Genomic DNA, 17,028 nt, shown 5'->3' on the forward strand with positions numbered 1-17,028 from the left:
GAGCAAAGCTTTGAAGGATGGGAAGTGGTGAGCCATGTGGGTGTCTGAGGGAGAACATTCCAGGCAGAGGGAAGAGCTCATCAAAGGCCCTGAGGCACAAGAGTGATGTGTAGGGAACAGCAAGGATTTGAGTGTGGAAGAGCAGACCTAGTGAGGTGGGCACAGAGGTGGGAGACACGGGGAGCCATGAAGTCTTCTGCCCTAGGGGGATGGGGCCTTTGGAGAGTGTGGAGCCATGGAGCGCCCTGCTCCTACTTGGGCTGCACTGGGATGGTTAGGTGCTGTGTGGGGACCAGACTGCAAGGCGAGCAGAGGTAACAGCAGGGGCACCAGTAGGGTGGCCATTGTTAGAATCAGGCAAGTGATGAAGTGATGATGATGAAAAGTGTTCAGGGTCTGGATATTTTAAGAGAGAATCAACAAGATTTTCTGCCGAGTTGGATGTGAGATGAAGAGAGGAGTCCAGAACTTGGGGCCTAAAGAACAGAACATGGTGATGGAAAGCCGGAGTTGGCATTACCAGAGAGGAGGAAGCTGTGGGTGGAGGGGAGTTTGGGGGGAGAAGATAGGTCAGGAATTCTGTGTGGGACACGCTCAGTTTGAGATGTTGGGTGGATTTCCAAGTGGAGATGTTGAGTGGACCGTTTTATATATAGTCACATACAAGCCTGGGAGAGGCCCGGCTGGATCTGCGATGTGGGCCTCAGCTGCATAGATGATATTTAAAGACCCCATGGTTCTTTTCTGAAGATGACAACATCTGAGAAAAGTCGTAAGCACCGAACTTCAAATAAAAGGTATAGAGGATACAAAAAATGAAGTAATTCTTCAAAGTATGAAGACCTGTTGAGAAGTGCTGCTACACAATTGAACTTTCCATGTCGTCCTGATGGTCTGTCACTTTTCTGAATACCTCTAACTCTCATATTTTAAATGGATTCATTGACATATCACTGACATAAAATAAACGGCACATATTTAAAGTGGACTATTTAATAAGTTTTAACCTGTGTCGACACCTGTGAATCCATCCCCACAATCAAGAATTGTAACTCCATCCTTTCCATCAGTCAGACTTGCTGGGACTTTTGTGCTTAAATGTCCGTGCTAGACACTATGAAGATGTAAAATGTAGTCGTTATCCCTGCCTCGTGTATTTGCTCTGGTTTAAAATTCTCGCTTTCCCTACTCAGTTCTCTAATCATAAGCTCATTTCCAGGTCTTTTCTGAAATGTGGGCTGAAAATACACTCAAGTTTGGTTACCCAAGGGTTTCGAATGACATGTACAAACCGTGTGACCCCAATAATACTGGCTCAGTGAGGAGAGAGGAGAATCAGGAACCCTGCCATCTTTAATCAGTTCCGATACAGGCAAAAACACATCGCTTGTTCCTTCTTTGGTGGAAACAGCCGAAATAGTAGGTTCAGTTTTAGTCTGTTTTTCTATGTGTAGTCAACACAATAATTACCTCCTGCCGAAAGCATGGAGAAATGGTGCCTGTGTCCAATTAGAATTTCTGATTTGACTAACAGATACAACATAACATCTTTATTTCTGTAACTGCTCACGAATAATATGCATCCTGGATATTTTTAGATCTCCCTTTTGCCATGGTTTTAAAACAGTGCGTTATTTGTTGTGACAGCATCTCCACTGAGAGGTTAGTGGACCATGGGGTGAAAAGGAGGGGAGCCCCCCTTTGGTTGGAATCCTCTCCCCCTTCCACTTCCCTTTCATTCCCAGCCCGATGCACCACCCCCATTTTTAAATGGTTTTGGGAATAAGTGGATCAGCTCTGGAGCTTGCCCTGTCATGGCACTGCGGCAGCAACATCAGGAGCCCCAGGAGTAGATCTCCAGGAGACGTCGGGGTGGTTCACAGGGCAGCCGGCCAGTGTTGAAACCTCCAACAAGATGAATGGAAGCAGGGAGCTGCCAGCGCAGCCCTTGCAAGTGCAAGAGGTCCCTGCCAGCGACGCTCCAGCAGAATCCTTTCCAGAGAACTCGGTTATGTAAACATCCAGGCGGCAGCCTCCAGCCCAGATTGACTGCCCTGTACAGATGTCAGAGGTAGCTGTAAGAACTTCCCTTACTGTAAGCGCTGTAGGTTCCCGAGCTCTCCTTGCAACCTTGTGCTGGGGCGTTGGGGTGGGGAGGGCCCGGGGCTTGCTGCTGCCTCCTGGAACTGGGACCACCTGCAGGACTGGCGGCTTTCCAGATGGAGGGCATCCACGTCCCTCCCATCTCCTCTGCTGTGATGCCACTGGAAACTGGATCTGATCGAAGCATGAATCTTAAGAGGGTTGGCTGTTGGGCTGGAGTTCGTCCTTCCAAAACTGGAGGATATGGCATCTGAGCACCTTGGCCCCTGGACTCAGGCACATAGGACATGAGTGGCTGCGTCATATCCCGTGCGGGTTCTGTGAAAGCGGGTGACACGTGAGCCATATACCCCTTTCTTAGGTGGCTGTTCTCTCACTGTGGTTTAAGAGCCGCCAAAGACCCAAGGATGGAATTCCAATAGCTCTCGATGGTGTACAACACTATTTTCTGGCCCACACATCCCCGGGGATAATGAAGAGTAGGACTATAGTAATACGCAAGAGGATTGTTTCTGGGAAGGAAAACTCATTTCTAACCATTCTTATCTATGTGGCAAGATGCTCCAGCTACCATTGATGGCAGATTGGTGTCAGTTCTGCTCATTCAACATGTGGTCATGTGGATAATAGAAACTGCAAAGGATGCATGTGTTCCAAAGCCTGGGTTTTGGGGTCTGTTTCTAAAGAATAAACAAATTAAAACATATCTTACTGAATGCAAATTAAGTTGAATAGGACGTATATTTCACAATTGCCCTTGAAATGATAGATAAGGATATATTTTATTTAAATGTATATTTATTAATTCACCTACAAATATTGATAGAGTGCCTATTATGACAGTCACTTTATTCTATTTCAATTACACATATATATCATTTTAATGTCAATAAAATATTTATGATAAAAATGTGATAACTTCCTATATGAGACCCATAGTTGCAAATAGTGCTGTGTCTCATCCCGCTGATCAAAACATAAGCAAAAATTTAAAAATTTAAATTTAAAATGACAGATTGAATTAGGTATTGGAGCAAAATAGGCAAATTCATGTTACCAAGAAAATGTCGTTGAGGTTCTTGGTTATCAAATTCATGAATACTTTACCAAACCAGCAACAGACACGTGGTAACACAGCATTACATTTTAAACAGAGGACATTTGATTGCACATTTACACAAAGGAAATTGGTAGGAAGAAAAAATAGAAAAATGTGTCTGTGCGGCCAGTTTGTATATCAATTTTTTAAAGTCTGCTAAAGCGGTAAGTGGATGTTGTGAATTTGTTTCATCAAAGACATGTAACAGGAAGCATTATAAGTAAATACAGGAGTTACTAGAATGAACGTATTTGCATTGAGTTCTTGTCTGTAGGCGTGCATGTACATCCCTGGCTTATTCCTGAGGGTCTGTCTGTCCCACCTTCCCCCAGAGTTTGGGCAGCCTTTCTACAGCCGCCCTGCCTCGTGAGCTTCTGGCCCCTCCTCATGACTCGCCGTGATGAGGGGGCCACCCATTTGGTTTTGAATATTGACGCTTATTTGAAAGTTCTCCCTTCTGTTGAATTCAGATGTGTCTTCTGGAATTGCCACTCACTGATTCTGTTTCTGCCCACCAACTAGAGATTCTTCTCCCTTCTCATTAAATTATCCAATGTAAACGTCAAATTAGCATTAAATCATCAAATTAGTAGTTCCCCACATCCAGGCATGCCCAGGACAGTCCAGTTCATACCCGTTATCTCTGTGGACTCAATCATAGCCTCCCGTTTCACTCCTGAGGGTCTGGGCATGGACAGTAGGTGATAGGGTCACCAGACCACTGGAGCCTTTGCTGTTTAGGCTAAGTGTGCAGTTTTTCCATCAGTCCTGAGAAAAGATGGTTTCCAGATCTTTCCCCAGTCTGACTACTCTTGTTTGGCCTCACTCCAGTTTCTTTCATTTCCTACATAAAATATGGAGTTGAACACAGGTTTCCAGAGATGGTTTAACCAGAGTAGAGTGTAGGAGGCCTCTTAATTCCATTATTCAGGATGTTGTGCTTCTAGTACATGAACTAAGAATAGGACCCCAAACTAGAAACAATAGAATCCCAAGTTTTATGTTTTGAAGTTACCATCTAAACCTTTTTTGTCAACTGTAAATTTGATAAACACTGTCTCTGTTTGGTTACAGATCATTGCAGGTACTACAGATATTGAGAAAGACAGCTTATGTTTAGTATCTCTTTACAGTTTTCCAAATGTTTGTATATCTTCTTAGGCCCTGAGACTCAACACCTGCCATTACAACCCTCTTTCCAAACTCCTCTTGTGGCTGCATCAGTTAGGATTAATTGATTTGAAAACAGTGTTCAGCGGCTACTGTTTCATCAGTCACTTAGCCATCCTCAGAGCACTGGGTATATGGTTGTTGCTCCTTGTTGTCGTAAATAAGGTTCTCCAGCTGTGTTTCTTGCTGCTTCTCGCCTACCCACCACTGTGCTCCAGCTCTCCTGCATGGCTGATGTTTCTAGAACATGCCGTGTTCTCTCTCATTCCAGACCTTCATATACCAGGTTGCCTCTGGTGGTGTCCTGTTTTTCAGATATCACTCCCTCACCTGAGCATTGACCAGTCTCCTGATGTGGGTTAGGGTCTTCCCCAACCTCCACCCCATAGCGTTTTATACCCACCCCATTGTCACATGGGTTACACTGTAATCACCCATTAACTTGGGTATTTCCTCTACTGGACATTGAAAATCAAGTTCATTGTTTATCTAATAAGATGCCTGGCATATGATAAATGCACTGTCAACGCTTGCTGGATGAACGCACACTATGGTGGCCATTATTCCATGTAATCTTTTCACCCCATTCCTCTTATTTCATTAGGATAGATTACCAGATCACCCTCTAGATTACTAGGGAAACATAGATCTCTTCTCAGGAAGAGAAATTACTGAGTCAAAGAATATGAACTTTTCAGCCTTTTGCATTTTTGTTTTGTTTGTTTCCCATAGGGTATTTGTGTCTTCTAATTAATTTGTAATTATCTACTAATTAAATAATTTCATCTTTAACATATTAACCCCTCCTTATAGTTATCATCCTCCCCCCAAGTTTGCACTTGCTTTTTCTTTTTGCTTATGCTGCTTTGTAGGGTAGAATTTACTTTTTTTTAAGCGTTATTTTTAATGTAGTCAAATCTGTACATTTTTCCCTTTGGGCTCATCCATTGCTTTTATACTTAGCAAGGCCTAAGAAATAGTTACTGATCTATTTTTTTTCTTTTTTGAGGAAGATTAGCCCTGAGCTAACATCTGCCGCCAATCCTCCTCTTTTTGCTGAGGAAGACTGGCCCTGAGCTAACATCCGTGCCCATCTTCCTCTACTTTATACGTGGGACATCTGCCACAGCATGGCTTGACAAGCGGTGCCATGTCCGCCCCCGGGATCCGAACTGGCGAACCCTGGGCCGCCAAAGCGGAATGTGCAAACTTAACTGATGTGCCACTGGGCTGGCCACTGATACACTTTTTAATATTTAAGTTTATGAACCACCTAGAATTTATTTTGGGGAAAGAGGTGTGGTGGGTTTGTCTTCTTTCATGAGTTAGCCCCGCCATTTCCCTTGGTTGAGGAAATCGAGACAAAACAGGAGGTGAGGAGTTCCGAGGTTCATCTTTTAACAAAAATCCATTGGCGCCAAACAATGAAAACATTCCTTTCCTTGCTCTTCTTGCCTGGAACGCACCTTTAAAGGCTCTTTCGTTGTCCTTAGACTTTCCTTGGTTTAGATCTCGGGCTTTGGTTTTCCACCCGTGTCCTTGTAAGTTTGAGATACTTCCTCATCGGTGCATAACCTGTATAATGCACACTGCCCCTGACACGCTGGGTGTGTTACACTGGCCTCTAGTCTCCTCTGAGAGTTCTCCGTGCAGATACTTTGTGCTCTTTGGGTGTCTCAATCTCCACTTTCTCATTCCATTTTATTTTTATTATGTTATCAAACTTTTACTTTTAAAGTCTCCATCTCACATAAATAATATTCATTGAGACCCATATAGTCAACTTTCTCTTTTTTCTGGACTTTTAAAAACTGTTTTCCTTGAGTCTGGGGTCCCCATCTGACTCCCCATCAGTCTTCCTCTTCTACTATAAAAATTCCAAGTACAGTCATTAAACCAAAAGGAAGGGTAGATATTCACTTTTTCCTTTGTAAAATGCATCTTTGATCAACCCAGAAAACTCTGTCACTAAGATATTGAAGCCAAAGCTCCACGTGACAGAGACCAGGTGTTATTTTCTTTTATCTTTCTCACTTCAAGGAGAACGGTGGGATGTTGGCTGGGTGTTGAGGTTCTCGCTACTTCTTTGTGAGTTTTGTTTCTTCGGGGTTTATACCTCGCTCAGCCGCCTTTGAAGGATGTCTGCATGGACACCGCTGCTGTGAACAGCGTGTGTGTAAGAATGACACCGTGCACCTGCCGAGAGGAACAGGCACGAGAGGCCTTCATCTCCTCTGTTCACACTGCGGACTGTGATCTGGTGGTTCTTGTTGTCCCCGCCAATGCTGTCCCACATGTCATACACTGACCTTCCTAATCCGCCTTGCTTAGGCCAAGGGCGGTGTTCCTTACATCAGCTCTTTGTTGCTGATTGCTGGCTAGCACAGGATGACCCTGGGAGCCGCTGCTGCTGGGGACAAGGACTGGGCCTCCAGGTGTCCTGTCTGCATGAAGCACCCCCTCTGCATAGGACCAGGGCCCTGTGGGGGTCTGCTCTGTGAAGGCCTGGTGCTTGCTCAGCACAAGGAACAGCCACCCCGCTGTATCCTGTCCAGACCGGCTTTCTCACCCGCTCTCACAGTAGCAGAAAATCCACTGTGAGTGGACACAAAGCTGGGGGAGCTGCCAGCTGGGGTGGGGCAGTCCCCCAGGGCAAGGAGAAGGTGCGTGCGCCTGCAAAGCTGAGTCTGGAGGAATGAGCACAGGTGAGTGTCCGTCTTTCCCTCAGGCCAGTGACTTCTAAGAAGCGGGACCACGGTTCTTTCGGTCACTGCTGTGTCTCCAGCACCTGGCTCTGTGCGTGGCCTCGAGTAGGCGTGCAGGGATGGTTCTTGAGTACCAGCATGAAGCACAGGTGTTGCAGGCAGAGGAGGCAGCCTGGGCCAGGCCCTTAGGCAAGGGAGAGGGTGGCCCTCAGAGGACCAGAAGTGAGAAGTCCAGGGGCTGAGTCTCGGGACCAAGGGGACTGGTGGAGGGAGAGTGTTGGAGAAAACCGGATCTGGTGAGGTGACCCGGGTCTCAGAGGGCTTGTTATCCGACCTTCAGATGTTCCTCCTTCACAGATGGTAGCAAGAGTGGGTGTGTGATGCAGGAGAGGTTTTCCTGCCACATCAGGCATCTCCTCCTCGGGCCTGTGTTCCCCGAGGCTGTCCGTCCAGATCTGCTCTGATTCCGCTCTCTGCAGGGTCCCACCTTCTGTCTCCAGTCTTCCCCTGTTCAGATGGCCCAGGACTCTGCTTCTGATTGAAATTGCCAATTCCCTTTCCCTTATAAGGAGTAGACTCTATTCCCTTCCCGGACCCCTGTCCGAACAATACTAATAACAGTAATACAATCCAGCGTCAAGTAGGATTCGGTCTCTATGTATCTTCAGAGACACCAGTTCTTCCGTTTGCAGAACCAAAGATGCCTGGGATCCCAGGCCTGGGTAGAAAGCGAAAGCTTGCAGATGTGTGGTGAATAAGTGTTAGTAAGTGTATTAATAATACACTGGAAATGGAGGTAGAGAAAATCCTGTCTGCGGAAGATACTCTAGCAGGGCCGAACCCAGGTGTGACAGTCAAGTCACTGTTCGTTGGGCATCCAGCTACTTAGAATGTAATGCAGAGAGTGAGGTGTAATGCTGCCACCTTCCAGGGGCGTGGACGCCTCGACTGCACTTAGCTGAAGTGAGCTTGCTGCTCTGCGCTCACCGCGGTGGTGCCGGTGGTGCAGAAGATAACTCCAGGGCCTGTGCATTTGGCTCTTGTCTCCATTTCCTCCCCTATCATCTGGCCAGAGGGCTGGCTCTCAGACAGGGGAGAGCGATTGTCTGTCCTCCGCTGGCCCGGGGTTGAAATGCACCAACTGGACCTTGACCTTCCGTGTCTGAGATGCACCTGTCCGACCTTAGTATCAATAGCTTGTCCTCAAACTGTAGTGTCTTGTTGGGAGGTGAAAAGAATACCCTTCTTGGCTTTGGGTCGGGGTTCCTCTTTGCTGGGATCACAGGAGACTGTCAGTGGAGCTTCCGGGCTGGCCTCACCTCCTAGCTGTCTGGGTCCATTCCTCGTCTTCTAAACTTTAGGCCCAGAGACTGATGGTCAGTGTTTTTGACCCTCTGTCCTGCTGTGGCATCTGGAGAGGTTTGCAATGGATTATCCCATAGGACCTGTGGCTGGATTGCACACAGCAGGGGTCTTCAGGGCAGCAGAGTTGGAGACTAAAATGCCACCCCAGACGCAGCTGCCCTACGCTATCCTTGAGCCCTGAGTGCACCCAAGACACCACGACATCTCTTCCTGCATCACCAGAGAAAACCCAATTTCCTTTTGCTGAAGACAGACAGAGATCTGAGCAGCAGCACTAAAATATGTTTTCTAAAGGTCCTCCGCTAGCCCCACTTATGACCTCACAAATGCAAAATTGCAGAGGGCTGAGCTTTGAAGAATGCGAGGCTGTTTCAGTTTTTGTATTACATTGCCTTGCCATGTGAATTTGTTTCTAATAGGGGCCACTCGCTTAATCACTTGCATCTGAGTTTTCTAAGTTACAAATGTGTTCAGCAGCCAAGAGCCTCAAGGACACGCCTGTGTGTCCTTCTTTTAAATCCGGGAGACTCATGGTAAAGACAGAGGTGAATTTGCCAGAGGTCATGGAGTGAGTAAGGACAAGGCCATTCTCTTGGAATCAGACTTTGGTGTCTAGACCTTGTATCTCCTTTCCTTCTATTGTCATCTGATTTTAATATGATGTCACTTAAAGACAAAAAGGAAAGCTTGAGATAAATCAGAGAAAGGGAAAAATTATAGTAAAAGTGGACAGTATACCTCTAAACTTTGGGCAGAGACCCCTCATGCTCTGTTCTTATAATATAATATTACATTATAATGACTGTTATTATATCTGACATTTCCATGGCAGTGAATGGATGCATATTTTTAACAAATTTTAATTTGCCTGAAGTCCTTTCTATCTGCCTATTCACTGTGGGGTTGAGTTTCTTGGGGCCGTTCTGACTATGGCACGTTCCATCATCTCCTGAGTGTGACAGTTTTCTGATTATTGAGATTTGGGGATCTTGCAACTTTAGGATACCTAGATGAGTTGTTGAACCTTCATTTGTCGGAAGAGGAAACTGCAATGGAGAGAGTGATGTGACACGTAGAGGTGACCCAGGGAGCAGAAGCTCCAACAATGAGTTGCACTGGGAAGTTGTACTCATGTCTCTGGCATTTCCTTCTGAGCCACGAAATCACCCGGGTCAAAGGGCAGATTGTGAGGTGCTGCTGTAATATATCCGGCAGCCTTTGGATGTTTCGAGAAGACATGCTGTAAGACTTAGGTCTCCATATTTGGGCCTGGCTTGGATCTTTTTGAAACTAGAATTTTCTATTTGAGGATAAAATTTTAAAGGATGGGATTTCAGGTTGTTTGGAGCAATCTTGATAATTTTCCTAAAGAAAGCATGTCTTGGAAATGTTAATTCTTTGCTTTGTACAATTCTAGTGAAGCTTTAATATTTCTGATTTATTGTCTCATAAATTTATCGTCTCCAAAATGATTATGGATCACAACTTCGTAACCTACTGTGCACAGAGGCGTAAACAAGTAGCCATGTGGTAACTAGGTTAAAAAATGTTTTTGCAGCCTGTGAACGTTACTTTAAGAGCTCTCCTCCCCATGGCCAACCCCACCCTCACCCCAGCCCTCGTGTCTTAGTGATAACAGTTTCAGTATAAATTAGCCTCAGGCAATATAATGGTAACATGTGTTAACTGAATATTTTTTAGTTTTCATTTTTATAAACCACGTTTTTCTAAGTTCAGGGTCTGTCACCCTATAGTCATTAGCACAACTGCATTATTTTCCATGAAAATATTATAAACAGTGAAACTAGGTTTATTTCTTCAGAGTGCCTCCTCCACATGTATATAGCATAGTATATAAAATATTTGGCAAGGGGCATGAAAAAGGGGAGCGAGATCTTCCAACAGGTAGCTCAGAGAGAGAGGGAGAGTTGATAGATAGAGAAAAAGGTGGTGATGAGAAGCCTATTGAAATAGGGTTTGCTTAGTTTTTTTTTTTTTTAAAGATTTTTTATTTATTTTTTTCCTTTTTCTCCCCAAAGCCCCCCGGTACATAGTTGTATATTCTTCGTTGTGGGTCCTTCTAGTTGTGGCATGTGGACGCTGCCTCAGCATGGTTTGATGAGCAGTGCCATGTCCGCGCCCAGGATTCAAACCAACGAAACACTGGGCCGCCTGCAGCGGAGCGCGCGAGCTTAACCACTCGGCCACGGGGCCAGCCCCAGGGTTTGCTTAGTTTTGAACTGAAGAGAAGATATTCTTAATAAAGCATATTTTCACGTGCTGAACTCAGCCCCCTGTGCCTCTCCATGTTAAGCACCCCAAAATTGCCGTAGTTATTGTTTGGTTTTTAGTAATGCCCTGAAGAGGGGACTCCCCTGCCACATTTGGACAGTCATCCCTTCCACCGTCAGGAATATATCAGGCTCTTATAGTTGAATACCCTCAAAGCTCGATCTTATAGTTCCTCCCTTTCAGATTCTGTGCTCCCCGAACCACTTCTGGTCACAACGGGCTTCCCATAAGTTCCGCCTGCAGGGTGAGAATGTGTCAGACCTCAGTCTTCAGATTTCTGACCTATGTGCAAATTATAATTCTCATTTGTACATTAATTGATGTGGTTTGATATGTTAAAACCATAGGCAATCCAAAACGCATCTGCTGAGAAGGAAGCTTCTCGGGCTTTGTTGCCTATGGCTGACCTCAAACACAGTCGTTCATTTTTCTAGATAAAGTTTGTCTTTTTACATTTTTTTAACTGAAAAATAAAAGAAATGACATGTTATTTAATATTCGGGTGGGGTGGGGAAGAACGCATCAGCTATTTTATTTTTCCCTCCTGATTCCTGTCCATATGCATGACAATTTCATTGGCTGCTTTTGTAGGACACACATCATTTCATATTCTGCTGTGCTCATTTAAGCTAGTATCATAAATGCATTTTTCCATGTTTATGCATAGTTGTCATGATTCAGTGTGTGTCTTCACTGCAAAGTTGGATAAATGGGGTAGACACCTCACTTTTGAAATACCGCTTTTCTGCATATCCTTTAGAATCACAGCGCACTTGGCGGGCCTCTGCTTGGCATAAAATTGTATTGCAGCAAGATGATTTACGTTGGAGTAGTAGCCAGCTGACATCTATGAGAAGCCTTGTTCTCCAAAAGGATTTCCTTTGAGGGTGATGCCAGCACTCCAATTGTGCCTGAGCAGCTGAAAATGAAAACAAGGAAAGCAGTATCATTTTACAATTGTTAGTATTCAAAAGAAAATTTCAGTATGCCTGGCAAGCCACACAAAGCTACAGATGTCCACTGTGTGTCCGCACACACCCAGAATGGTAAACCTTCTCTGAACTGATGATGAGAACAGGATACTCCGTCCGATCTGACCTCAGTCTAGGACAACAGACGAGTTTCCCTTTTGAGCAGAAAGCCGCAGCAGGGCTGTTAAAAGAAAGATGTGCTTTCAAAACTGTGATGATTCAAAGTCGAGTTTCTCTTGAGACTCACTTCTCCGTGCTGACTTTTTTCAGCGACGCTTTGCCTTCCACAAGGAAGGCAGCTTATAAATTCCCTGTTAAAATAGGGAGCGTGCTTATCAGTTCCCCAGGACTTAGCCTTGAAGTTCTTCGAAGAGAAGAATAAAGTTGGAAGACTCTAGGTAGATTTTAACATCTGGATGCGTAGTAACTTCCTTAGATTGCTGAGCAGATAAGGTGAGATTTATGTAATGAGGATCTTATGTTTCAGATGAAAATGAGAACCTCAGGGTAAACTTTCAGGATGGGTATGAACTCAGTGGCATGTCACACTGCATGCTTTGAAATACTTTGAGAAACTGATATACTGCCTCTTCTTTCTTGCTGTGAGTAAAACGTTATTTGATATGGTAATGTATTTCAGATACCAATTTTCCTTTGTTTTTATAAAATTTATTAGCATTTGAATAAGTAACTCAAGAACATGTTTATATCCTTAACCTTTTACAATAAAATGAAACTCAGAACTTTGTGTTTTAAATATGCAGCATTTTAAAAAGTTAAATTGGTTTCAATTAAATAAGTTTTTAAATGTGCAGCAGGACAAGCGGAATTTCTTTCTTAAAATCCTCCCCTGTCCCCACCCTTCAGAGGAGTTTCTCAAACCTGGAATAAGTGTTTTTAAAGGAATTTCAAAATAATGTGCTAGATGGTTGTAGCAATTTCCTTTGTGGAATTTCTACACCATTAAACTTAGGTTCTTTCTGGTAAGAACTGATTTGCTGAATGTCTAAAATTTTATCCAAAGTACCTGTACAGTTGCTATCAATTGACCTGTGGGAACCTGAACATTTTTAGTCTACTTTTTTTTTTTTTTTTGAGGAAGACTAGCCCTAAGCTAACATCTACCTCCAGTCCTCCTCTTTTTGCTGAGGAAGACTGGCCCAGAGCTAACATCTGTGCCCATCTTCCTCTACTTTATATGTGGGATGCCACCACACCATGGCTTACAAGCGGTGCCATGTCCACACCCGGGATCTGAACCGGCGAACCCCTGGCTGCCAAAGCGGAACATGTGAACTTAACCGCTGCGCTACCAGGCTGGCCCCTTGGTCTACTTTTTTGATGAAAGAATTGTTTATACACTTTGATATGGCAGCACATATTTTAGTCTAATTTAAAATTATGGTAGCTTTCATTGAACTTAGGGGAGTGATTAAAATGAAGCTGATGGATTTCTTTTTTCCCAGCAAAGTCATTTACTTACTTTGTAAAAGTTTTTTTCTTTCCTTTTTCCTTGAGATATAATTGACTTCTTATATTAGTTCCGGGTGTACAAATAATGATTCAATATTTGTATGCATTATGAATTGATCACCACAATAAGTCTGGTTAACATCCATCACCTCACACAAATTTTTTTCTAGTGATGAGAACTTTTAAGATCTACTCTCTTTTCAAATATACGATTCAGTATTATTACCTGTAGTCCCCATGTGTACATTACAGCCCCAGGACTTATTCATATTTTTTTTTTTCCTAAAGATTGGCACCTGGGCTAACAACTGTTGCCAATCTTTTTTTTTTTTTTTCTGCTTTCTCTCCCCAAACCCCCCCTGTACACAGTTGTATATCTTAGCTGCATGTCCTTCTAGTTGTGGGATGTGGGACGCCGCCTCAATGTGGCCTGACAAGCGGTGCCCTGTCCGTGCCCAGGATCTGAACCCTGGGCCACTGCAGCGGAGCGCGCGAACTTAACCACTCGGCCACGGAGCCAGCCCAGGACTTATTCATCTTATAACTGGAAGTTTGTACCTTTTGACTCGCTTCACCCATTTTGCCCACCCCTCATCTCCCCACTTCTGGCAGTCACCAATCTTTACCTTGTACCTATGAATTCGGGTTTTTGGGGGGTTTTTTTTAGGTTCAACATATAAGTGAGATCATACGGTATTTGTCTTTCTCTGTCTGACTTATTGCACTTAGCATAATGCCCTCAAGGTCCGTCCATGTTGTCACAAATGACAAGAGTTCATTCTTTTTTATGGCTGAATAATATTCCATTGTATATATACACACCACATTTTCTTTATCCATACATCCATCAATGGACACTTACGTTGCTTCCATGTCTTCTTTGTTGTAAATAATGCTGCAGTGGATATGAGGGTACATATCTTTTTGAGTTAGTGTTTTCGTCTTGTTTGGATAAATACTCAGAAGCAGAATTGCTGAATCATGAGGTAGTTCTATTTTTATTTTGTCAAGGATCCTCCTTACTGTTTTCCATAGTGGCTGCACCTATTTCCATTCCCAGCAACAGTGCACAAGGATTCCCTTTTCTCCGCATCCTCACCAACACTTGCCATTTTCTGTCTTTTTGATTACAGCCATTCTCACAGCTGTGAGGTGATATCTCCTTGTGGTTTTGATTTGTTTTTCCCTGATGATTAATAATGTTGAGCATCTTTTTATAAGCCTGTTGGCCATCTGTGTGTCTTCTTTGGAAAAATGTCTATTCAGATCCTCTGCCCATTTTTTAATTGGATTTTTTTATATATATTTTGGATCTTCACAGTTATCAGATACATGATTTGAAAATATTTTCTCCTATTAGGTAGGTTGTCTTTTCATTGTGTTGATGGTTTCCTTTGCTGTGCAGAAGCTTTTTGGTTTGATATAGTCCCACTTGTTTATTTTTTGAGGCTGATGATTTTTTTTTTAAATTAAGTCAATCAACTAAGGTGCCTATCATGTACAAAGTTGATAGATTCTAAGGGGAATTTACTAAGGCAATTAACACCTGAAGTTAAGGGTTCAGAGTGAATAAGGACTTTATGTGGGCCTGCCTCATGTCCGTAGCTGCCTGCTTTGTGCAAAATGGCAATCCTGTGGATTAAAGTTTTTCCTTAAAATGTACTCTATTTTAGCCTCTGTTAGAGTGCTTATGAGTATGTGAAACTTTTCTTGATGATTTTTCTCAGAGCTGGGGACTGCTGAGTCACTCTTATAACTTAGATTCAAGAGACTTTTGACTTTAGCCCCATCCAAGCAGGACATGCTGTTTTGATTTAGATCCCATAAGTAGGGACATCTGACTTGAATGAAGCATGATGGGTTGGCTTCTTTTGAGGAAGGAAAAAGAGAATTTTCTCATGGGAGTACATGACAGCTTTGGACATGCTGATCATTGGAGAATAAGCCCCACTGAACAAGAAGAGAAGAGGCTCTCTCTTCCATCTTTCTTGGAGAAAGTGCTCATGAGAAGCGACTCTGATGGCCATGCCCCACCAGAGGACAGGATCTGCCCATGTGCGTCCTTCCTTTTGATCTGTGTGACGTGAGTGGCAGCTGGGAGAAAAGAAAGTGGCTTCAGTGAGGGCTACAGAGTCATATAAAAGTACAAGGGCTAGAAAGACTCTTATGGGTCTTCTGGTCCAGACAGTGGTGTTGGAGCCAGCTCATACCCACTTGTGAGAGTCAGTTGTTAATTTTCACGAGTTTTGCATTTGAGTTGTAAGATATAGCCATTATTAAAATTAAGTTATATAAATTTAGACGTAAATAAATTATATTAAAAACAAAGGTAGTAAATACTCAAAATCCATCGCTTCCTAATTATTTGACTACACTTCGCTGTCATCTATGCTCTTGAGATTATCAATGTCTGTTGTATCTGTCTGTTGGAAAGGCTATCAATGTTGTGTGACAGTAGCTGGAAGTCAGACATAGTGCAGATAAGTGGAGACATATTTCCACATATCAAAGAGAGCAAGACAATTTTTGATCAGAATGTTGGCCAGCTGACATCTATGAGAAGGCTTGTTCTTCGGAGGATTTCCTTTGAGGCTGATACCAGAGCTCCAGCAAATGGTACAAATTAAGGCTCTTTCCTTCCAGAATGCCAGTTATTAAACATTCACCAGCACCCCATTGGGCCCAGCCCACTCGTGTTTGTGCATGAGACCGGGGCACAGAGATAACAGACGCTTGTGCAAAGTCCTGTAGCCAGTAGCCGGTATGGCCAAGACTCAACTTGGGCTCTGGTGCCTGCCTAGCTGCTCCTTCTATTACGTGGCACAGAGACGTTCATAGTGAAAGGCACAAGGGTTCAGGGTCAGGTTTAGCTCTGAGCATTTTTCTCCAGGGCTTCTCTATCATTGGTAAATCTCTGTAGGGAATAGGGTCCTAAACGAGGAAAAAGGATGATTAACACAGAAAGCAAATGCAATTGCCAAAGGGGTGGTCATCTACTCTCTGGTGATCAGTAAGAGGGACAAGTCCAGAGGGGGCAGAAACCGGATACTGAGGTCTGGCCCTAATGCATTGTGACAAAATGATTGAATGGAAGAATGACTGAAGCATGAATAACACTTATCACCTCCTGATATTATGTTATATATGTCTCTGCTAATTTATTTTACATCTCCCCATAACAATGTAAGCTCCATGAAGGCAGGGACCTTGTCTTGTGTGCCACTGTACACCCGGCTCCCAGAATAGTGCCTGCCACATATTAAGTGCCCAATAAATGTTTTTGAATGAATGAATGAACCAGCCCTGCCACTTCTTGGCATTTTATAGTACCTACTCCCAGGGGAAGTTTGGCCCAGAGGAGTATGCCTGGTGGAGTCCAGCATGGGGGACCCTCTAACCATTTGTCGGGCTGCTAGACTCTCAGTGACCATCATTTCTCTTTCTTCTTAGATGACGGAGGGCCGTCGATGTCAAGTACATCTTCTTGATGACAGGAAGCTGGAACTCCTAGTACAGGTAAATGACTTTTGGCCAACTTTCTGAGTTTCGTCTGAGACTGGTATGGTTCAGACTTTGATTCAGCTGAGGGGAGGGGGAGAATGTAAACTGTGTTTAAATCTATCTATTAAAATCTTTGCGAGAAGGAGTAGGACACCTCGTGGTATTTTTGTCTGCGTGCGTGCTACTTTTGTGCATGCTGTTTCTTTGTACACCGTGCCTGAGCCATTCAAGGCCAGATGTGTATCTAACCTATTGTTGCCAATGTCTCAAAAAGGAAATTCCATAACTGCCATTAGCTATTCTTTCTGCTTGGAAGGAGTTAACCTATAATCTAACCTAAATAACTCTT

At 43.8% G+C, this 17,028-nt stretch overlaps 1 protein-coding gene across 29 annotated transcripts in view; it reads left to right on the forward strand.

Annotated features, from left to right (window-relative positions):
• FRMD4A (FERM domain containing 4A) overlaps window positions 1-17,028 on the forward strand; it is a 589,108-nt gene that overhangs the window by 384,024 nt on the left and 188,056 nt on the right. For 28 of the 29 annotated variants that reach the window (XM_070255327.1, XM_070255323.1, XM_070255306.1 and 25 more), the window contains one exon: window positions 16,629-16,694. In XM_070255327.1, coding sequence (XP_070111428.1) covers window positions 16,629-16,694 — 66 coding nt within the window. Of the gene's footprint in view, window positions 1-11,848; window positions 12,159-16,628; window positions 16,695-17,028 lie in introns of those variants that run through there. The other variant, XM_070255333.1, reaches the window with a different exon arrangement.

The sequence above is a fragment of the Equus caballus genome, chromosome 29 (assembly GCF_041296265.1).
Source record: "Equus caballus isolate H_3958 breed thoroughbred chromosome 29, TB-T2T, whole genome shotgun sequence".
Taxonomy (NCBI): Eukaryota; Metazoa; Chordata; class Mammalia; order Perissodactyla; family Equidae; genus Equus; species Equus caballus.